We start from the raw sequence: 23,143 nt of genomic DNA, 5'->3' as shown, positions 1-23,143 counted from the left end.
CTGGGAGCTCAGGCAAGGTCTGGGTCTGAGTATTCCTGTCTTTAGCCGGTCATCACTGTCACGTTACAGACAGAGACATCCGAGATGCTGAGTGGTGGGGGGGTCAGAGAGGGAGAGGGAGGGGCTCTGAAGTGTCACTTGGCCCTCCTTCTCGTCAACCCACTGGTCCCCACGTCACTTCTTCCTCTGTGCTCCACACACATTGATTTAAATTTTTTTAAATGTTTATTTATTTTTGAGAGAGAGAGAGACAGAGTTGAGCGGGGGAGGGGCAGACAGAGAGAGGAGACAGAACCCGAAGCAGGCTTCATCCAGGCTCAGAGCTGTCAGCACAGAGCCCGACGCGGGGCTCGAACCCATGAACCGTGAGATCATGACCTGAGCCGGAGTCGGACGCTTAACCGACTGAGCCACCCCGGCGCCCCTCCACACATATTTATTGAGCACCTACTTTGTACCAGGCCCTGAGAATAAAGGATGCGTGGTCTCCACTGTGGCTCTATCAGAGGGGATTGTAAATGTCTGCGAATGTGTTTGTCTTACACACATCACTCTGTCACCCACTGAGGTGAGGGGCCCTGCTCAGTGCCTGAAGCTTAGAAGAAGCCTGGTAAACGCCTGCTGACTGACTGACTGATTGGGTAGGAGGAATGAAGGTAGGGGTAAAGTCTTCCAGTTGTATTCGAGAGGCCACGACCGAGAGGACAGGAGAGAAGGTGCTGTTTGCCGAGAAGAGTGCTGGTCCGATTCAGGAGACCCAAGTTCCCGTCTGGGTGCTGGCCCTGACTTGTCCTGCGTTCTTGTTCTTGGCAAACTTCTTCCCTCCTCCAGCCTCAGTTTTCCTAACAGTAAAAAGAAGTGGCTGGGCTAGATCAGGCCTCGGGGTCCTTGCGAGGGACATGGTCAACAGAGGTGGGAAGCAGAAGAACACCTCCTCATCTGTCTTACATACTGGGGATTTCTTGAGATCCAGTCGCCTAAAAGTGTTCTGGGCCTTTAAAAGTTGGGAGACTCCTGAGCCAGAAGAGGATCCCAGAGTTTGTTAGGTCAGGCTGAGGACAGCCTGCGTGGGGTTTTTGGGGAAACTCCTCGGTTCTTCTTACAGACTCCAGATCTGTGCTGGGCCTGCATCTGCCCAGAGATGCGCTTGCTGGGACCTTCCTTCCGAGGTGGTGAGCCAATCCCTGTGAGGAACGGGGGCACAATTCAGGAGGGAGCCTTGAGTCTCGGGGCAAGAGGGGAGGGGAGTGTACGTCTCACCCACGCAGGGACCGAAGGACCAGAGCCCCAGGGTGTGTGTAACCTGCCTCGCCCCACTCATGCATGACTCAGGCTGAAACTGGACGCTAAGGCAGTCACTCTGTCTAAGCCTCATAGGCCAGTATCTGCAGCACTGTTCAATTTCCTTCCCTTTGCCCTTGGGGAAAATGCTGTTGCCTTGACAAATTGGAGGTTATCAAGTCTGAAATCCCCCGCTCCTTTTCCACATGGCAAACTCCTATGCAGTCTTCAAAATCTGGCTCAGGTGTTGTTTCTGAAGCATTCCCTGACTTCTGACTTCTCCATAGAATCAATTACCCCCTTGGGCGCCTGGCAGGCTCAGTTAAGCATCTGCCTTTTGATTTTGGCTGAGGTTCGTGCGCTCAAGCCTGAGTTGGGCTCTGCGCTGCGTGTGGAGCCTGCCTGAGATTCTCTCTCTCTCTCCCTCTCTGCCCTCCCCTGCTCATACATGCTCCCTTTCTGTCTCTCAAAACAAATAAATAAACATTTAAAAAAAGAGTTAATCACCCCCTCTTGCAATATGCAGACTCTGGAGCCAGACTGCTTGGGTTTGAACCCCTACTTTGCCACTTAATAGCTGTGTTTCCTTAGGTGAGCTACTTAACTTCTCTGTTGTCTCTATTTCTTCATCTGTGAAATGGGAAAAATAATAGCACCCGCTCACTGAGTAGCTGTGAGGATTAAATGAGTTAATACATATAAATACTTAGGACAGTGCCTTAGGATAGTATGAATTAAAAAAAAGCTGACTAGCATGACTATTATTTTTCTGTGCTTAAGAAACACTTGCGAATATAGTGAACACAGTGGATAAAGGTCCTGTCCTCATAACCATCTCAGCCTGTGGGGAGAGATAGATGAATAAACAGGAAATTCACTCTGAATTATGAAAAATGCCACAGCAAGGGAAGTGGTGGAGTGAGGGGAGTCATGAGAGCACAGAAGAACCCCACTTCCCAGGTTGGAGTAATCAGCAGTCTTTTCTTGGAAGAAATGATATCTCAGCTGAAATCTAAAAGATGAATAAGATTTAGCCGGACACAAGAGCAGGGCAGAGAGGGGAGGTGTGGAAGGGTTGAGGCAGATTGGGGTGGTGGAAAGTGCAAAGATCCAGGGGCCAGAGCGTGATGCCTTCTAAGAATGAAGTAGGAGGAGTGGAGGAGGTGGGTGGGTGCCCCCCTGTGTGTATGCTGGTTATTGAATGCATGTCTTTGTGATCTGTCTCCCTTCCTGGTTTGTGAGCGCCTACAGGACAAAACTCACATTTCCTTTCATTCCATATGCCTGCCTGATGCCCAGCACCCAGCCCAGCACTCAGCAGGGCCCAATAAATGTTTACTGAATGGGAATGAGAGATGAGAACCTTGCCTTTCCCATCGGGGGGCCATCCCCAGCAACCTTTCCATTTGTTCATACTTGTGAGTTAGGCATTCTTAATAGCCCTGGGAAGTCAAGTTCATTCGTTTGTTCAGAATTGTCATCTGCTGTGCAGCCCCAACTCCTGTGAATTGGATGGTTCTGTCAGGACAAAGTCAAGTTTCTGACCCAACCAGGTGATGACAGGTCCCACTCCTGTGAGTCCCTCTCTGGATACCATTGGTGCCTGTCACCTTTCCAGCTTCTGTGTGCATACAGATCACCTGGGGTCCGTTCAGGTGACACAGATTCTGATTCAGCAGGTCTGGGGCCTGGCCTAAGTTTCTGCATTTCTTTTCTTTTCTTTTTCTTTTTTTATTTTGAGAGAGAGAGAGCGCTCAAACAGGGAAGGAGCAGAGAGAGAGGGAGAGAGAGAGAATCCCAAGCAGGCTCTGCGATGTCAGCACAGAGCGCAACGTGGGGCTGGAACCCACGAACTGCGAGATCATGATCTGAGCCGAAATCAAGAGCATAAGTCTTTTTTTTTTTTTTTTTAATTTTCTAAAGTTTATTTATGTTGAGAGAGAGAGCGCACATGTGCAAGCAGGGTGGGGGCATAGAGAGAGGGGAGACAGAGGATCCTAAGCAGGCTCAGCACTGTCAGCACAGAGCCTGATGCGGGGATTCCGCTCACAAACCAAGAGATCATGACCTGAGCCAAAATTAAGAGCGGAACTCTTACCCAACTGAGCCACCTGGACGCCCCACATTCTGCATTTCTGACAAGCCCCCGTGTGATGCTGAAGGTGTAGGTCCAAGAATTACACTTTGAAAAGCAAGGCGCTAGACGATGTTGTCATTTTTCCTGGTCACGGTGCTGAGGGTACAAGGAGGCCTTGGCTGCCAGGCTAAGGAGTTTAGTCTTTATTCTGGAGACACTGGGGGCATGGAAGCTTTCTGAGGGCTGAGCAAGAAGCTGAATCTGGGCTGTGGATGCTGGGGGCTAGGGGGGCTGACCTATAGCACTACCAGGTAGGAAATGGTACCTCCACGCAGAGGGTGGAGGGTGCTCTGGGCTGAATTGTGCTCCCCCCCCACCCCATTCATATGTTGAAGTCCCAACTCCTAGGACCTCAGAATGTGCCTGTATTTGGAGACAGGGTCTTTAAAGAGGTAATTAAGTTAAAACAAGGTCATTAGAGTGGATGCCAATCCAATATGACTGGTGTCTTATAAGAGGAAGAAATTAGGACATACAGTTGTTCAGAGAGGGGACCACGTGCAAAGACACGAAGACTGCTGTCTACAAGCCAAGGAGAGAGGCCATAGCAGAAACCAACCCCGTCAACACCCTGGTCTTGACCAGGATGTCCCTGGGGGGCTCAGCTGGGTATCCAACTCTTGGTGTCAGCTCAGGTCATGATCTCATGGTTCATGAGTTCGAGCGCTGCATTGGGCTCTGTGCTGACAGCGCGGAGCCTGCCTGGGATTCTCTCTCTCCTTCTCTCTCTGTTCCTCCTAGGCTCTGTCTCTCAAAATAAATAAACTTAAAAAACCCAAAAGGGTCTGTTGTGTAAGCCGCCCCCCCCCCCCCAGTCTGTGGTACTTTGTTATGGCCCCCGAGTAGATGAATACAGACGGATGGATTTAAGAGAATTATACAGTTTGTCACCTGTTTGGATGACACGGGAGATGGGGTGGGGGGGGGGCACACTATAGGATTATATACAGATGGTTGGGAAATTGGGAAGACCAGGGAGGAAAGAGTGCTATGAATGGCTTAGAAGCAGGCAAGGGAGCCTGGGGGGAGGAGCGGGCCTGGAGAGAAGGGCATCAGAACCAGACACTCAGGAGGGTGGAGGAGAAGGAACAGAATGGTCCTTGTGTCAACTGGGGGCCTTGGCTGCAAGCAGGCAAAACTGGTTGGGTCTACCTTAAAAAAATGAAAGGGAAGGGAAGGGAGGGGAGGGGAGGGAGGGGAGGGGAGGGGAGGGGAGGGGAGGGGAGGGGAGGGGAGGGGAGGGAAGGGACTGAAAAGGATTCTGGAGGCTCCCAGCAGTGATGTGAAGGCTCAAGACCCGACTAGGAAAGTGAGCCAGAGGCAAAGGAAGCTGGCCAGCTGTGAGCAGGGCGGAACCATGCTGCAGGGACAGCCCGTGAGGACTTGAGGGCTCCTGGCACCCCCTCCGCTTGCACCCGTTAGCAGAGTCCTTCCCAGCCTCCAAAGGGGTCTGGAAAAGATATTCGGTCCGGGGTGGCTCTCATCACTGCGTAATCAGATTATTGCTCCCGTTATAAAGATGAGGACACTGTGTGAGTGGGCAAGGGGCAGGGAGAGAGAGAGGGAGGGAGACGCAGAATCCGAAGCAGGCCCCAGGCTCCGAGCTGTCAGTACAGAGCCCGATGCAGGGCTCGAACTCACGAACCCTGAAATCATGACCTGAGTGGAAGTCTGACGCTTAACCGACTGAGCCCTCAACCTGGGTTCTTCTGAAGCTGGGAAGGAATCTCAACTACCCCTCCCCACCCCCACCCCCTCCCCCGCCCCGTCTCCGAAAGCCTCTACTGCTGCCCTCGTCTTTTCCCATTGGAGAAATCCCGCATTGCCTCTCATCAGGGGCTGGGCCCCAACCGCTGGTGCTAGACCTCGGGAGGCCTCCTGCGTCTGCCTTCCTGCTGCATCCACGCTGAGCCGGTGCTATCGGCCCTTCAACCCGGCAACCCGGCTTCAGGTGTATCAAAGTCCCAGCGTGGCAAGAGGTTCAAACACATCTCGGCAGGCTTCGTGAATTCATTAGTTTTATTTCTCTCCTCCCTTCCCCCCGCCCCCAACAAGCCACAGGGTTGGGCGTTGGAGGAGGAAGGGGGCCCCTGGAGCTCGATATGCAAATGTATGCAGATCACATCTAAATGAGGGTGTCCCAGGATTAATGGGAAAGAAAGGCAATCAGAGCAGGCCTGGGGCTCTGCTGAGGTGCAGCTAGGAAAGGGCTCCCCGGGGAGGGTGTCTTAGGCTGTTTCAGAGCGTGTTCTTTGAAGCAATGTCTCTGCAGCACAGGGGAAGGAAGAGCTGCGGAAATTGGTTCTGGATACTTCCTGGCAAAATGTTCTTGGTTGCTTCAACTACGTTGCGGGTGGGCTGGGGGGCGGGGGGGGGGGGGTAGAATCTCTGAGCCTCTCTCAGTTACCACGACCTGCAGGGGCTGCCCCTGTCGCTGATTTCTAAACCAGGGGAGCTTGGTAACACCCAGTTCTGGGCCCCACTGATTACTGAATCCGAATCTCTTCAGAATCTGTACTTTTTTTTTTTTTTTTTAAAGTCCACAGCCTTGGGAAATACTGGTACAAACCAGGGGTTCTTAGTCTGGAGTCTCTTACAGGCTTCAGGGAACCCGTATAGGATTGTTTTTAATCCTGAGTCACGGGTCCTTTAAAAAAATACAAAACCAAATAAACCCACAACGATGCCCAGGCCACGACCCAGACCAATTAAGTCAGAATCTCTAGGGGATGAAACCTAGGCATCATTATTCAAAAGAAAATCCCCGGAGACTCCACAATGAACAGCCAAATTTGAGAAGCACAGTTGAACAGGTACTCTCATTAGACGTTTGTTATGAGAACCTATGTTCTCTTTTGGGCTGTGTAGCTCCAGGCCCTCTACCCGATATGGAAGTTTCAGGAACCTCTCCTGGGAAGCAAACTACCCTTAGGGCTGGTGTTCAGCTGGTAAGCACAAGTTGTTAAAATATTGAAACATTTCCTTGCCTACACATTGGTAACAGGTCCTACTCCGAGCCTTCTAAATGCCCCAGAGCCCTAGCTAGCAGCCCCTTCTCCCAGACTCCTAGAACTGCAGATCCAGGAACAAAAGGGTTAATAATAGTCACCCCGTCACCCCCTTCCCCCCCCTCCCCCCCCCCCACCTCCAATGAGGGGCCTCTTGAAGTTCCTCGGATGGAATCAGTCTGATCCGTTGGGGTCCTGGTTGTTAAATATTTGAAGTCATTAGTCCTTATAGTGCTGCGGGAAGCATCAACTTCACAGTCAGAAAGGCTAATTTTAGTACTAACTGTGTGACCTCGGGGCGAGTGGCTTTTTCTCTCTGAGCTTCAGTTTCCTCATCTGGAAATGGCTCTAAAGCCCCTCCTGTCAGCAGGGGGATGCAGCTGTAAAGCAGAGGTTTCACACTTGAGCCTGCATCAGAACCACACGGCAGGCTTTTTAGAGCAAACATTGCTGGGTCCCACCCAGAGGTGCTGATTCAGTAGTTCTGACGTGGGAGCAGCGGACCATGTGCATTTCTACCAAATTCCCGGTGGTGCTGATGCTGCTGGTCCGGGGACTACACTTGGAGAACCGTGGAACTAGAAGATGCATAAGAAAGTATGCCTGGCCAAGAGGAGGGGCTCAGCGCAGGTTTGGGAAAGGGGCAGTGAAGTCACCAGTTGTCCTGTGTGCAGTGTGGACTTCTCCCTCCTACTCTGGTCCCAAGGCTTTCGACTCATCAGGCCAGGACCGACTGGATGTTTACCCTAGGGTTCATTTTTTTTTTTTTTAAGTTTTATTTATGCATTTTGAGAGAGAGAGAGAGAGAGCGAGAGAGAGAGCGCGCCCAAGCAGGGGAGGGGCAGAGAGAGAGGGAGAGAATCCCAAGCAGGCTCTGCACTGTCAGTGCAGAGCCCCGACAGGGGGCTCGAACCCAGGAAACTATGACATCATGACCTGAGCTGAAACCAAGAATCCGATGCTTAACTGACTGAGCCATCCAGGTGTCCCCCCCGCCCCCCTCAGCTCCCGGGATGAATGTTTGACCACTGAATGTTTAACCTGGGATTTCCAAGGAGTAAGGCTTTCCTCAACCCACTACCCATCGTGAACAGGACCAGATTTAGACCTTTAGGGGCTGCTACCCCTGAGAATATGGTGCCCTTCCCCATATGTCATTCAAAACAAAACAACGCCAAACCCTGAAATGACTATATAAGGAAATCCCCTGAAGATCCAACTTTTCCCATGCTGGCTACTGTAAGGATTTTTTTTTCCCCAAATATCGAAAACAGTCTTTGTGACAGGGAGCGATGAATAAGCGAAGCACAGACGATTTTTAGGGCAGCGAAACTACTCAGTATGATAGCACGGTGATGGTGGCACGTCATGCTGCATTTGCCCAAACCCACGGAACATACGCAGTGAGGCCTTGCACTATGTCAATGCGGGTTGACGGGTCATACCAAATGTCCTACTCTGGTGGGGGATGTTGATGATGGGGCAGCTCTGCCTGTGTGGGGACACGGGGCATGCGGGAACACTCTGGGCTTTCTTCTCAATTTTGCTGTATAGCTAGTAAAGCTGCTCTAAAAAATAGAGTCTTTTTAAAAAAATATTTATTGGGGCGCCTGGGTGGCGCAGTCGGTTAAGCGTCCGACTTCAGCCAGGTCACGATCTCGCGGTCCGTGAGTTCGAGCCCCGCGTCGGGCTCTGGGCTGATGGCTCCGAGCCTGGAGCCTGTTTCCGATTCTGTGTCTCCCTCTCTCTCTGCCCCTCCCCCGTTCATGCTCTGTCTCTCTCTGTCCCAAAAATAAATAAACGTTGAAAAAAAAAATTTATTTATTGGGACAGCGCAAGGCGGGGAGGGGTAAAGAGAGGGGGACAGAGGATCTGAAGCGGGCTCTGCGCTGACAGCAGAGAGCCCGATGCGGGGCTCAGACTCACAAACCGCAAGATCATGACCTGAACCGAAGTCGGACGCCCAACCGACTGAGCCGCCCAGGTGCCCCTTGAAAAACAGAGTCTTAATTTAAAATACCAACCCAACAAACAAAGAATCTTTTAAATGTGTATTTTGGGGCTGCACCTGCTTTGCCGGGAACCCATGCATAGCAGTGGGTGATACAATGTCAAGGGAACTGGTCCCAGGCCCAGTCTCTTTCCCGGTCAACTGGCACATCCCCTCTTATAGACACAAACCTCTCACTGTAACGGAACCTCCCTTAGACTGTTCTCTGCCCTGTCCAGCCCCGCTTAATATTTTATTTTCCTTTTTATCCCCCCATTTTTCTCCCTACAGAACCCAGCCAAATATCCCACACCCATTCTCTCTGTTGATCCCTCCAGCTTGACTTCTGGGGACCCCACCCCGCCCCAGGCTGCTTCCCCCACTGACTTCCTTCTTGTCAGATCCAGTGACCTGATCTTAGCACGGGATTTGGAGTCAGAAGGGCTGGGCAGGAGCTCTGTCACTCACCGGCTGTGTGACCATGAGCAACCTGAAGCACTTCTCTGGGCCTCGCGTCTGCCACCTTGAAAATGGGCCACAGTCTCTGCCTCCTGTGAAAGCTCAGACTCAAATAAAATGGTAAGAAGTTCTGCCATTGGATACAAATCAGAGGTAATAAGGTACGTGACAGCGCTGGAGAAAGAGTTAAGTGGATTGTGCATGGACTGCGGAAATGGATGCCCACCGAGGTGGTTAGCAGCACAGGCCGAATGTGGTGGAAAGAACAGGGTGCTGGTGCCAGGTCTGGGTGGAATCCCAGGCCTGCTCCTGGCTGGTTGTGGGGACCTGGCAACTCCCTGTGCCTCACGGGTTCCTCACCAGTGAAAGAGGTTTGTGAATCCTAACTCTTAGCAGAGAGAGCATTAAAATAGCAGAATCATGACGGCTAACGTTACTTTTGGTGTGTGTACCTACCGTGTGCTAAAAACTCGCAATGTACACTATCACTTGATCCCCACCACAACCTTTTGGGTGAGGACCGTCCTCCCTCATTTTACAGATGAGGCCATGGAGGCACAGACAGGCAAAGTGACTTGCCTAAGGTCACGCAGCCAGATGTAGTAGGAGCTGGAATTTGAACCCAGGAGGTCTGATTCTGAGGTCTACACTATATGGCCTCCTTTTGGAGGAGCTAAAGAGAGATCAGGGGGAGGCATGAGATTATTATTAAGGCCTCTGAGAATCGACCTGGTGATTGCCACTACCCGGGGCTAGTGTGGGTGGGGGCGGGCGCTTGGGTGGTGCTCTATCCCTGGGGCAGTGTCTTACAGTATACCCACACCTTTCTGCTTCATCCCAGACAGAAATGTCTTTCTCATTTCCTGCCAGGGCATCTCAGGCCTGGCCGCCCCTCCCTTCTCTGGCAGGTTCGGGAGGAACAGGGTTGGAATTCCCCATCCTAAATCGGGGAGAGGTTCCTCCCCTCGTGAGGCTGACCCCAGTCTGGGGGCCTGGTGTTACTAAGGGCAGCCCGCAGGGCTGTGTCATCCAGCTGGTGACTCAGGGCTCTGGGGTCAGCCCCCTCCCCATCTTACGGGGTCTCCACCTGAAGGAGGGGCTTAGAGTCCAAGCTATGACCCTGGTCAGGGTCAAGGGGTGCCCACCTGGAAGAATATCCTGCTCTCTGCCTCCTCCTCTCCCAGGGCCTTGGCTAAACTTGTGGTATTGGAAGGAGGGGCTGAGGGAAGTGGGGAAGGGGATGTGGTAACCAGAACCGCTTCCTGCCATTGCCGTGTTGAAAGCCAAGCTCTTCCAAGTTCCTCTTGATGGGGGCTGGGGAGCCAGGGGATAAAGGAGGAAGCTGGGAGGGGGGTGAGAAAAGGAGGGGTCTTGTTTGGATTAACTCCAGGAATCAAGCCAGAGGTTCCTGGCTAGGTGCCCTCTTCCTGTCCCCCCCCCCCCCCCACCACACCAATTTGGTCAAAACAGCCAGCTGCCTAGAGGCCATCAGAATTAAAGTAGCAGCAAGCACTTTTCCCATGTGCCAGAGACTTTGTACCTGTTAACTCATTTGATCCTTACAACTCCATGAGGCAAGCACTACGATCACCCCTGTTTTACAGATGGGGAAACTGAGGCACTGACAGGTTATGTCAATTACCCAGCTCACACAGCAAGTTGGTGCCAGAGCTGAGATTGGAACTTAAGTAGCCTGGCTCCAGAGGGCAGGCTCATAGCTGCCACTCCTTAGTGTCCCACCCATGCTGTCCCCGGCTTTCTCTGGTACCTAAGAGGGGTCAGTTCTCTACTCTGGGCCCGCAGTTTCCTCATCTGCATAATGGAGGTAGTTGGAGTAGATTGGTACACTTCCCTCTTGTGACGGTTGTCTCTCTGGTAATTACTTATTCATTCAATTTCTCCCGTACTGGACTCTGTTCCACTAGCACAGTGACAAAGCTATCTTGGTCACTACCGTATTCCCAAATTCTTAGCACAATGTTTGGCCCATAAAAACTCAACAAATACTTGAGTAAATGGTCTTTACAGACTTGAGGATCATCATCAACGGTTTGAGTATATGATAATCGTTTTGAACTCTGTATATAAAAAAAAAAAATCAACGTACATCAGTGGTTCTCAACTGGCAGTGGTTTTGCCCCTCCCACCCACCCAGGGGACATTTGGCAATGTTTGGCAACATTTCTGGTTGTCACAACTGGCGGGGGGAGGTGCCACTGGCATCTAGTGGGTAGAGGCTGAGGAGGCTATGAAACATCCCACGATGCACGGGACAGACCCTCAAAACAAAGAATTATTGGGCCCCAAATGTCAATAGTGTTAAATTTGAGAAACGTGACATACATACATAGATATGACATATTTTGTACAATTGATGGTAAGTTGGGGGTGGTTCGTGGATTCGCCTAAAGCTTGCGTCTGCCACCGGGTGAAGACCCCTGGATTGGAGGGTCTCTTTGTTTCCATCTCTAAAATGATATTGCTCGGGGCGCCTGGGTGGCGCAGTCGGTTAAGCGTCCGACTTCAGCCAGGTCACGATCTCGCGGTCCGTGAGTTCGAGCCCCGCGTCGGGCTCTGGGCTGATGGCTCAGAGCCTGGAGCCTGCTTCCGATTCTGTGTCTCCCTCTCTCTCTGCCCCTCCCCCGTTCATGCTCTGTCTCTCTCTGTCCTAAAAATAAATAAACGTTGAAAAAAAAAATTAAAAAAAATAAATAAATAAAATGATATTGCTCAATGACCTTGAACTCTCAAATCTGGAATATAGTTCCCCTGGGTCCCCTGTCCTAGCCTCTGGTTCCCCAAAGGTGTGAGCCTTCTCCCTGTTCTTCTGTGGGTGCAGGGAATTAGGGGAGAAGGTGCCGGGTTTGAGGTCTCTTCTTCCTCCCTGCCTCCCCTGGCCATGTTGGTTCCCTGTAAATGGTGGTAAATATGAAAGAGTTCAGAACCAGGCAGCCTTAGGCTTGAATCCTGGTTCTGCGAATTAACTCTCTGTGTGGTCATAGGTGAGTTCCTTAACTGCTCTGAGCCTCAGTGTCCTCCTCTAAAAATAGGAGAGGGTACTCATTAAATCTACCTCGCAGATGGTGGAATGAGATGCTTACAAGCAACTTCTCACAGTAGTCTCAAGAAATCTATTATTATTATTATTATGGCTTGGAGGTGAAGTGACTTGCCCAAGGCGACACAACTGGGAAATGGCAGAGCCGGGACTGAACACCAGATCTAAAGTGGATGCCCATTAATTAGTGAACTCTAGAGCTTCAGCTTTTCTAGAAGGGAAGCGAAATGTCCTCGTCTCGAAGATTCATTTATTCGACAAGCACAGAAAGTGTGTGGCACGTAGTGAGCCCTTTAAACCCAGCTTACTGGACGGCTAGTGTTGCCCTTCCCAAGGGATTCCTCCCGGAAGGCAAACACAGATCCTTCCCCACCAGGGCTGGCTGGGAAGAAGAGAGGGAGGGAGGCATAGGGGTGATAACCGGGGCTACAGCTTGGGCTCCTGGAGAAGGGCTGGAGAAATGAAGGTTCCCCAAGATCGTCCCCTCGCCACCATTTTGTAGTTGAAGAATCCAAAACCCAGAGAGAGGAAGACATTTGTTGTAGCTCACATGGCAGATTAGAACCCAAGACCCTCGGAGTCTCCCGATTCCAAGTTGGAATCACCATCTTCGCCCAGGTCATTAAAAGCAACCATGGCCATTCTTAAATTTTTTTTTTTCAACGTTTATTTATTTTTTTGGGACAGAGAGAGACAGAGCATGAACGGGGGGAGGGGCAGAGAGAGAGGGAGACACAGAATCGGAAACAGGCTCCAGGCTCTGAGCCATCAGCCCAGAGCCTGACGCGGGGCTTGAACTCACAGACCGCGAGATCGTGACCTGGCTGAAGTCGGAAGCTTAACCGACTGCGCCACCCAGGCGCCCCAACCATGGCCATTCTTGAGAAATTGCACCATACACTGGAGTAAGCACTGTGTAGGTATTTGATCTCTCTTTTTTTTTTTTTTTTTTTTTTTTAATTTTTTTTTCAACGTTTATTTATTTTTGGGACAGAGCGAGACAGAGCATGAACGGGGGAGGGGCAGAGAGAGAGAGAGACACAGAATCGGAAACAGGCTCCAGGCTCTGAGCCATCAGCCCAGAGCCTGACGCGGGGCTCGAACTCACAGACCGCGAGATCGTGACCTGGCTGAAGTCGGAAGCTTAACCGACTGCGCCACCCAGGCGCCCCAACCATGGCCATTCTTGAGAAATTGCACCATACACTGGAGTAAGCACTGTGTAGGTATTTGATCTCATTTTACCCTCCATCAATTTAAGGACAGAGGGTCCTTTTTTATAGCTGAGGAAACAAATTCAGAGTGCTAGGACATTTGCCCTAGGCCCTGAAGGAAGAGAGTGAGGCCTGTGTGCTGACTTCCAGATGCCCTAAACTTCCCCCTTTACTGTTCTGAAAGACTCAGCCTATGGAAGACGGCTGGGTGGGGGTGGGGGGGGTGCCCTGGGGGAATCCCAAAATTCCCCAATTCCTGCTGCTCCTTCAGTCCCTAGGTGAGGCAGGGAGAGGAAGCCCCCCACCGTCCCCCTTGGGAAAGGCTTCAAGGGAGGAGAGGACAGAGCCTAGCAGTGTGGGGAGGGGCCCATAGATGGGGTGTGACTGGGAAGGGGGAAATCTCTGGGTTCAGGAAGAGGCCTCGGGGAATCTCTCATCCCCTTCCCTTAGGCTGACCGCTTGGGGCCTTCAGGCACAGAGCTCAGGGAGCCCTCCAGCCTCCCTTCCTTGCTTTCATTCAGTTCTCCTAAGCTCTGCATTTTGCAAAACCCAACCCTTCCCCTGTGGGCCTGTGGTTTCCTGTGGGTCTGGGGTCCTGCCTGACTTGGCAATGGGACTGTGGGCGGTGGGGACAGGAGGAGGTGGTGTAAGCCCTTTGTTTGCCTGCTCATGCTGGGGCTGCCCCCCCCCCCCCCCAAACACACCTCATCCCCTGAGTCAGCCCCCGCCTGGCAGGGAGGGGCGGGGTTACTGATTCAGTTAATAGCGCCTGCTTAAAGCCCCCACAAGGACAGCTGCACCTAGACACCGCCACCCTCACCATGAGCCCCAGGCAGCCCCTGGTCCTGGCGCTCCTGGTGCTGGGCTGCTGCACCGCCGCTCCCAGACCACGCAAGCCCACCGTTGTGGTCTTCCCAGGAGACGTGAGAACTAATCTCACTGACAGGCAGCTGGCAGAGGTAGGCTAATACCCCTGCATGTAGTTAGGGAGGGCTGGCCAGGAGTCTCAGGGAGGGCGTGAGGCTTCAGAGGAGATTCTATCGGGCAAGTTGAGGGTGATGGTCGTGCCTGGAGGACAGAGGTATCTGGGATCAGGCCCTCAGGGGTCCTGTGGAGGCTCTGGATGGGCGATGGCCAGGAATGGCTAATAAGGGTTTCCTAGGTGGGTAATGGGACGTGATGGGGGTGGTGATGCTTTGGAGGGTTCTGGAGTGGGGTGAACAGGGGTAAAGGCTAGGAGGCCCTGAGGTAAGCTGGGCCAGGGGCATGCAGGGGTGGGAAGGAGATGAGGATGTCTACAGGGGAGGGAGTTAGTGGGTGGGCATAAGCACTGGTATCCAGGGTACCAAGTCCTGGAGAGCTGATAGTCCCCGAGTGCCTGGAGGATGGAATCCTGGCCCGTTAGGGCCGGGTAAGAGTCAGGGCTCTGGAGTATCTCTGCCCTTCCATCCACAGGAATATCTGTTTCGCTATGGCTATACTCATGTGGCGGAGATAAGCGACGACCAGCAGTCCCTGAGTCGGGGACTGCGGCTTCTCCAGAGGCGCCTGGCTCTGCCTGAGACTGGCGAACTGGACAGAACCACCCTGGAGGCCATACGAACCCCGCGCTGCGGCGTCCCAGACGTGGGCAAATTCCAGACCTTTGAGGGCGACCTCAAGTGGCATCACCACAACATCACGTACTGGTGCGCGGCAGGGCCCCGAGAAGGCGGGGGAGGGGGACTGGAGGGCCAGACCCCGCGCCGGCGGCGGCGAATTCGTCCCTCAGACAGACCCCTAGGTTTCGATGTGCAGCCTGGGGCAGGTGGCTCCGCCTCTGAGCCCTCTGTTTCCCCTTCAGGGAAGTGGGCCTGGCAATCTGAGTCTTCCTGCTAGGGCCCCTGTGAGTGTCCCAAGAGAAAAATGCGTCTGAAAGTACCTTGTAGGTGAGAATGTGGAACGCAGGGAACATCGTGCCTGCTGAAGTCGCTGAGACACCGGGTGTCGCTACCGCCCCGGCTCCGGACTCACTTCGGACCTCTGTCCTCTGGCCTTTCACCTGTAGGATCCAAAACTACTCGGAAGACTTGCCGCGCGACGTGATCGACGACGCCTTTGCCCGCGCCTTCGCGGCCTGGAGCGCAGTGACGCCGCTCACCTTCACGCGCGTGTATGGCTTCGAGGCAGACATCGTCATCCAGTTTGGTGTCAGGGGTGAGAAAGCGAGAAGGGGGAGGCCGGGAGGGTCTCGGACGGGGACAGCGGAGGGAGGGCCACGGAGAGAGGAGAGCGGGCACTGGACGCCGCTTGGTCTCGCCGGTCCCTGCAGCCCTGGCCGCCTCTGGCTTTATGCGCCCCCTCCTGCCCGACACGGCGCAGCGCTGGGACGCAGGGCTCGGACAGCTGCTGTAGGCGGGACCTCAGCCCACGCTCAGGGCAGCGCACGGTCTGCACGACTGCTCTCGGCCAACCCCCTCCTCCTGCACCTGCTTCTCTAGAGCACGGAGATGGGTACCCCTTCGACGGGAAAGACGGGCTCCTGGCACACGCCTTTCCTCCCGGCCCAGGCATTCAGGGAGACGCCCACTTCGACGATGAGGAATTGTGGTCTCTGGGCAAGGGCGTAGGTGAGATCCCGAGCCGCCCCGGCTCGCATTCCCTTCTCTTCTCACGCCCATTGCCAGCCGCCCTGACCCGGTGCCCCTTCTCCTGCAGTGGTTCCCACCTACTTCGGAAACGCAGGTGGCGCCGCCTGCCACTTCCCTTTCACCTTCGAGGGCCGCTCCTACTCGGCCTGCACCACGGACGGCCGCTCCGACGACATGCTCTGGTGCAGCACCACCGCCGACTACGACACCGACCGCCGGTTCGGCTTCTGCCCCAGCGAGAGTGAGTGCGGGGTCGCGACGGGGGTGAGGGGCTCCCACCACCCTCGAGGGTCCTAGGTTTCAATCCCGGCTCGGCCACTAGCGCTGTGTGGCCTGCGAGTGACCCTCCTGTTTTCTGGGCCCAGTTTCTCATCTGTGAAACGGGGAGAGGAGGAATGGAGTGCAACCGATGGTCTGTGGGTCAATAAACTCGTGACATCCTCCCCCCTCCCCCGCCCCCCGTCCTCCCTTCCCCGTAATTGTATGGGCTTCCTCAGGACTCTACACCCAGGACGGCAATGGAGAAGGCAAGCCCTGCGTGTTTCCGTTCACCTTCGAGGGCCGCTCCTACTCCTCCTGCACCACCGAGGGTCGCTCAGACGGCTACCGCTGGTGCGCCACTACGGCCAACTACGACCAGGACAAGCTCTATGGGTTCTGCCCAACCCGAGGTACCTCTGCCCCGCCTACCAGACTCAGCCTCGCCCCCTCGTTCCGCACTGGTCCCCGAAACGAGGCTCCCCCACCCATCAGCGTGTCTCTCCACTCTTCGTTGGTCCTCAGGATCACCGTGTCTCCGCCCGCGATCACGGCCCCTCCCCCTGACTTCCACTTGCCCCCGCCCCGCCGCATCCCTGTGCCTTGGCCTTTCAGCCCAGACAGCTTCCTCTCCCTTAGTCTCAGGTCCCCGGGCCCTGCCCACCAGCCTAGCCGGGTCTCGGCTGTGCCCCCAGCACCCTAGGCTTTTATAAAAAGGACACCAGGGGGCGCGCCCGGGTTACTCAGTCGGCTGAGCAGCCGACTTCATTTTGTCTCAGGTCATCATCCCAGGGTCATGGGATGGAACCCCGTGGCCTCCAACCCCCAGCTGGGCATGGAGCTTGCTTAAGATTCACTCTCTCTCCCACCCCCTCTGCCCCTCCCCCACTCGTGCGCGCGCGCGTTATCTCTCTCTCTCTCTCTCTCTCTCTCATAAATAAATTAGTAAGTAAATAAATAAAATAGGACACCAGGATTATCTAGCTCCTGTGCCACCAGCCTCTGGCCCCTTATTGGGCCCACTCAGCTGGTTCACCTAGCACCCTTTGTCTCTCCAGCTGACTCTACAGTGACCGGTGGCAACTCCGCTGGGGAGCTGTGTGTCTTTCCCTTCATCTTCCTGGGCAAGGAGTACTCAACATGCACCAGGGAGGGCCGCGGAGATGGGCACCTCTGGTGCGCCACCACCTCCAACTTCGACAGAGACAAGAAGTGGGGCTTCTGCCCGGACCAAGGTGGTCAGGGTTCCAAGGTTGGGGGCAGCAGTGGTGGGGGAGGGATGGCCAGGGCTGGGAGCTCGGCTGGGCTCACATCTCAAGGTCCCTTTTCCCTCCAGGATACAGCTTGTTCCTTGTGGCAGCCCATGAATTCGGCCATGCTCTGGGTTTAGATCACTCATCGGTGCCAGAGGCACTCATGTACCCCATGTACAGCTTCACGGAGGGCCCCCCCCTGCATGAGGACGACGTGAAAGGCATCCAGCATCTGTACGGTGAGGTTATTGGGCAGGGATGGAAGGAAGGGCGGTGCCTTTGCTCTTGTACCGAGAATGGGGAAATGGGGATCAGCGAAGTGGGGACCCCTCAACATTTATCTGCGGAAGAGCCTGGGGTCAGTGGGTCCAATTGCTGTCTGGTCAGTGCCTGGAGAAGATGATAAAGAGCCCAGATTCTAGAGTGAGACAGATGTGGGTTCAAAAGCCAGTGCAGCCACTTCCAGGCTAGGTGACCTGTGGTACGTGACTTCACCCCTCAATTTTCTCACCTGTGAAATGGGGCTAATAATGTTACCTGCCTCATTGGGTTGTGAGGAGGTTTAAGTGAGTTCCAATATTGTCTGACATATAGCAAGCACCGTGTAAGTGTTTAATATTTGTATTGTTATCATCACTATGATCATTAGTATTATTCCCTCATTTTAAAAATGGGAATATTAAAGAATCTACTTGATTTTTTTTAAGTCAAATGAGCTAATGTAATTTTATAAAGCTCTTAGCACTAAGTTTGCCACTCAGTTTGAGTGCTCAAAACCCAGTTCTTTCCCACTAGCCTGGAGAGGGGGAGAGCTCCTGCATCCTGCATGTCTTGTGTTCATAGGGCCTGGCCCAGACCTGACATAGCCCAGGGATTAGATAAGCATGATCGGAATGGAAGGTGAATGTACGAAAAAAAAAGCCAGCCTGTGATTGGGGGAAGGTAGGCTCCAACATCTAGAGTGAAGACAGTGAGTGCCAGGGGCCTCACTGATGCGTTTTGGGGAACATACGTTCCACCGGCACAGGTGTATGTAGCAGTAGAAGGTCTCATCCAGTGTCTCTCTTTAGGTCCTCGCCCTGAACCTGAACCACGGCCTCCAACCACCACCACACCTGAATCCCAGCCCACGGTCTGCGCTACGGGGCCTCCCACCACCCGCCCCCCAGAGCGCCCCACTGCTGGCCCCACAGGCCCCCCTTCAGCTGGCCCCACGGGTCCCCCCACTGCTGGCCCTTCTGAGGCCCCTACAGTGTCTTTGGATCCAGCAGAAGATGTGTGCAACGTGAACATTTTCGACGCTGTTGCGGAGATCGGGAATCTTCTGCATTTCTTCAAGGATGGGTGAGGGGCAGGGATATGTGGCTGGGGGAGGGGACTCAGGGGAGGGCCCTGCCTGTTCCTCTCCACCCACTGGCCTTCGGTTCAAAGTTCAGTGGTCCGCTGGTCCCTTCTCTCATTCCCAGGAAGTACTGGCAGTTCTCTGAGAACCCAGGACGCCGGGTGCGGGGCCCCTTCCTTATCACCAACAAGTGGCCTGCGTTGCCCCGCAAGCTGGACTCCGCCTTTGAGGACCCGCTGACCAAGAAGACTTTCTTCTTCTCTGGTTAGTTTCCTCCTTTCTCCTCCCCCGCCCCCGCCCTCCTCATCCTTGCGGATCTAGGAAGACCCGCAGATCGAGTAAAATCCGTGAAACATTTTATGCGGATTAGGAACAGGCGCCCCCTTCTGGCGGGTGCAATTGAGCAGCTCTTCACCGTCCTCGTGCACCGTCCGACGGAGCGGTGGGTTCTGCTCCTTGGGCACCCAGATTGCCGGCAGGTCGGGCGCGGAAAGGTCTCGCTGGGTTCTTCCTCTTGACATTCAAGGACAATGTGTGGCCACTCCCTGCCCCCACACCGATGTGGCTCTCCTCCCCCGCAGGGCGCCAGGTGTGGGTGTACACAGGCGGGTCGGTGCTCGGCCCGAGGCGTCTGGACAAGCTGGGCCTGGGCCCGGAGGTGGCCCAAATCACTGGGGCCCTCCCGCGCAGCGGGGGTAAGGTGCTGCTCTTCAGCAGGCAGCGCTTCTGGAGGTGAGAGTCTCGGCGACCGCCGGCAGGGGGACCCCGGGCGCCGTCCGCCCGCCCTCCGGCTCAGCACCTGTCTCTTCACCGCCTTCCTGCAGGTTCGACGTGAAGACGCAGACCGTGGATCCCAAGAGCGCCGGCCAGGTGGAGCAGATGTTCCCCGGTGTGCCCTTGAACACGCACGACATCTTTCAGTACCAAGGTGAGGGCTGCTGATGGGGGTCAGGTCCCTCCCCGGGACACTTCCCACACTTGCCTGCCTCAGTGATTAGTCAAATTCTGAGGGAGGAAAAAAAAATCCCCTGGAGATTGAGGCAAATGCTCCAGCACAGCTACATTCCCCATAGAGGCAGGGACCTTTCCCAGATCATAAAGGGACACAGAATTAGAACCCAGATTTCCTACCCACCCCACCCCCCAGCTGGAAGTTTACCGCCTCCCCCCCCCCCCCCCCCCCCCCCCGCCCTTAGTACAGAACAGTGGTTTGCATGGAGGCTCATTCCTCTATTAGACAATATTTATCAAGTGTTATAATATGCCAGGCATTGCGTTGACGCTGGAGATACAGTGATAAAAAAGGCACTTCATTACTCTGCGTCTTTGGGCCAGTCACTGCTGCTCACAGAACCTGTTTCCTCATCTGTAAAATGGGGACGCTAGCTGGCGTTTTCCTTGTCTTTCGCACCACTCACATGCAATCAACTGACAAGTTCTGTTGACTCCATTACCAAAATGTTCACTTCTCACCATCTCCCTTGCAAACACCCTGGTTCAAGCCATACTGGTTGTTCAATACCATTACGATATTCTCTAGGAGTAGGGAGTGGTTAGGAGTAGAGGGCCATGGTCTTGGGGGGAGACTCCAGACCCATTCCAAGGTAAAAACAAACAAACAAAAGAAAACTATGGGGGATCTGATCTGCTCCTCAGACCCTCCCAACACTCTCCTGTCATTTCCTCTGCTCCACACCACCCACACCGGCCTCTGGCTGCTCTAAACACAGCAAGGTCAAGGTCACACCGAGCATAGGGCCTCTGTGCCAGCTGGTCCCTCTGCCTGGAGGTTGTCCCTCAGACTGTCACTGGGCTGCCTCCCTTTTGCCCTTCGGGTCTCAGTACTTAGGCTACTTTTTCAAAGAGGCCGTCTCTGACCCTTGTTCTGTATTCACTGACTTGCTTTTATTTCCTTCATAGCTTTCTACGTTGCCACAGTCTCATTTATTAAGTGTTTGCTTGTTAATCATCTCTCTTACCCCACTAGAGTGTAAACAGCAGCAGAACTGAGATCATGCCTGCATTTTTTCTCTCTGCTGTATAACAGTGCTTAGCGCTATAAATATTTGATGAAATGAATGAACGAATGAATGAACGTTGAGTGACTTGTTCTGAGCACGTGCTGTGTGCCAGGCTCTGTGGCGGTGCTTTGGACATTGAGGTTTTCTGCCCTCCGGCATCTCTGTGGGGGAGATGGAGGCGTCGTATGAAAGATCTAGAAAGGGCAAGAGGGACGATTGTAGAGATCTTGCTCCTGTCTCTGTGTGTGTTTGTGGGAGGGTTGGAATCACCCCTCTTGGGCTTGTCTTTCCCCTGCAGAGAAAGCTTACTTCTGCCAGGACCGCTTCTATTGGCGTGTGAGTTCTCGGAACGAGGTGAACCAGGTGGACCAAGTGGGCTACGTGACCTTTGACCTCCTGCAGTGCCCCGAGGATTAGGGCTTCCCATCCTGCTTCAGCACTGCAGAGTGGGTCCTCTGGGGACCATCCCAATGGGGAAGGAGCCAGTTTGCCGGATACAAACTGGTGGGTCTGTTCTGGAGGACAAGGAGGAGGCGAGGTGGGCTGGGCCCCTCTCTTCCCACCCTCCTCTTTTGTGGGAATATTTTTAATAAACTTGAATCCTTTAACCTTGAGGAGCAGATTTCTTTACGTATGTATGCGTGCATGTGTGTATGTAACGGATAGGGCGCCTCCTGTGTGCCAGGTAGTGTTTTAAGCACTTCATAAATATTAACATTCATCCTTCCTATTAGGAAGATATAATGTGATTACTCCTCTATTTTACAGCTGGGGAAATGGCCGACCTATTATTCATTCATCAAACATTTATTGAGCCCCTGCATGGAGCCAGGCTGTGTGCTGGGCCCTGGGGAAGGAGAGATGAGTTGGACTATGTTTCTCTCCTCAAGGACCTCTCAGGGTCCTCCAGCCGCAGATCCATGAGTGCCCCCAGGACTTGCTTAAAATGCAGACTCCAGGCTCTGTCCCCAGAGAGTCCCACTCAGTTACCAGGATGATTCTTTGCGGGGTGGGGGTGGGATCACCCTTGGAGAGTGTGCAACGTGTGGTCCTTTATTCCAGAATAATGGTGCATCTCTGTGGTTCTGTATGTTGTGGCTGAAGGCGGGGAACGTTCCTCAGCCAAGGTGACGTCTGAACTTGAACTGAATCTGGAAACATGAGCAAGAGTTTCTTCCCGTGCGGGTAGAACTGTCTTCTTACGGGATAATCTACCACAAACCATTACACCTAAAAATGGGCCTACTCTAACTCTCACACACGTGTGCACAAAACGGCAGATAGAAGGACATTGATTGCAGCATGGTCCCAGTAGTGAGAACCTGGCAAAACCTCAGTGTGCCAAGGTCAGGCGGGGGATAAGTGAAATGTGGATCACAGACATGATGTTGGTACCTACCCCGGGCACACTGACTCTGCCAGACAAGGTTCCACGTGCTTGATGTGTGTTGACACAGCCAATCCTTAAAACAACCCTAGCAGACAGGTACTACTCTTACCTTATAGGTATTATTGCCCTTCCCCCTCCCCCCATTGTACAAATGAAGAAACTGAGGCACACAGAATTACACAACCCACCTGAAGTCCCAGAGCCAGTGAGCAGCCACAGTGGGATTTGACTGTAGGCTCTTGGGGCAAATGCTGGGAGAGGAGAAAAAGGGGGGGGGGCGTTTGGGGGAAGTACAAATGGCTCAGAACTCTTGTGTGTGGTTTTAGAGGGTAGATGAGAGGGGAGCAGAGAGGATTCTGGAACGGTTGAGGTAGGAACGTTGGTCTGGACTAGATGAGAGAAGGTCGGAGTGCCAGGCTGAGGATGCCACAGGACAGAGAGGGACTGGACTGAAGGGTTGGGGCAGGTGAGTGGAGGCGATGGGCATGTTCAGATTGGATTGCCTTCCGAACTTGGGCCCAAGTGGGAGCGTCCTCCTGAGATTCCTTTGGGTGGACTCACACCCACCTCATCCATGTTTTTTGAGATTTTATTTTTCAATAGTCTCTATACCCAACGTGGGGCTTGGACTTACAACCCTGAGATCAAGCGTTGTATCTTCTATCGACTGGGCCAGCCAGGCGCCCCTCACCTCATCCATTTCTTACTGAGAAATGACCCATTCCCATGGGCATACAGACATTCCCTCAGAAGGCTTGTTTAAAGCCCGTCTGAACCCCTCTCTCTCTCTCTCTCTCTCTCTCTCTCTCAATACAGTTCCATTTCTCTACCTCTCGCCCCCACCCATAGTAAAACTTCCCAAAGTACAGTCTCCACTCACGGTCTCCACTTCCTCAATTTCCATTCCCTCTTCAACCCTTTCCAGCCTGACTCGCGCACCTCTGAAATCTTTCCTTTCAAAGCCACCTATGCGTTTCCTGTAGCCAGGTGCCACGGGCACTCTGTGCTCATCCTACGCATCTCTCAGCTCGTTCGACACAGTTGGTAATGCCCTTGTTCCTGAAATTCTTCTTCACTCAATTTCTGGGTCACCCCTTCCTGG

The 23,143-nt window shown here is 53.6% G+C and overlaps 1 protein-coding gene across 1 annotated transcript; it reads left to right on the top strand.

Annotated features, from left to right (window-relative positions):
* Window positions 1-13,671: 13,671 nt before the first annotated feature.
* MMP9 (matrix metallopeptidase 9) lies at window positions 13,672-21,263 on the top strand. Its single transcript, XM_045444405.1, has 13 exons — window positions 13,672-14,106; window positions 14,603-14,835; window positions 15,195-15,343; window positions 15,628-15,756; window positions 15,845-16,018; window positions 16,275-16,448; window positions 17,094-17,270; window positions 17,372-17,527; window positions 18,359-18,632; window positions 18,755-18,894; window positions 19,212-19,362; window positions 19,455-19,558; window positions 20,950-21,263. Exons 1-13 carry the CDS (start codon window positions 13,969-13,971, stop codon window positions 21,066-21,068), a joined length of 2,118 nt encoding a protein of 705 aa, XP_045300361.1. The 5' UTR covers window positions 13,672-13,968; the 3' UTR covers window positions 21,069-21,263.
* Window positions 21,264-23,143: the final 1,880 nt, after the last annotated feature.

The sequence above is a fragment of the Leopardus geoffroyi genome, chromosome A3 (genome assembly GCF_018350155.1).
Source record: "Leopardus geoffroyi isolate Oge1 chromosome A3, O.geoffroyi_Oge1_pat1.0, whole genome shotgun sequence".
Lineage (NCBI taxonomy): Eukaryota > Metazoa > Chordata > Mammalia > Carnivora > Felidae > Leopardus > Leopardus geoffroyi.
This window is presented reverse-complemented; position numbering and strand designations above follow the sequence as displayed.

Bases quoted from the DNA above. Each gene is read 5' to 3' on its own strand.
- MMP9 (XM_045444405.1), top strand. From the start codon at position 13,969: ATGAGCCCCAGGCAGCCCCTGGTCCTGGCGCTCCTGGTGCTGGGCTGC. The intron at 17,528-18,358 runs GTGAGGTTATTG...GTCTCTCTTTAG, and splicing joins AGGCATCCAGCATCTGTACG to GTCCTCGCCCTGAACCTGAA. The intron at 18,633-18,754 runs GTGAGGGGCAGG...TCTCATTCCCAG, and splicing joins CTGCATTTCTTCAAGGATGG to GAAGTACTGGCAGTTCTCTG.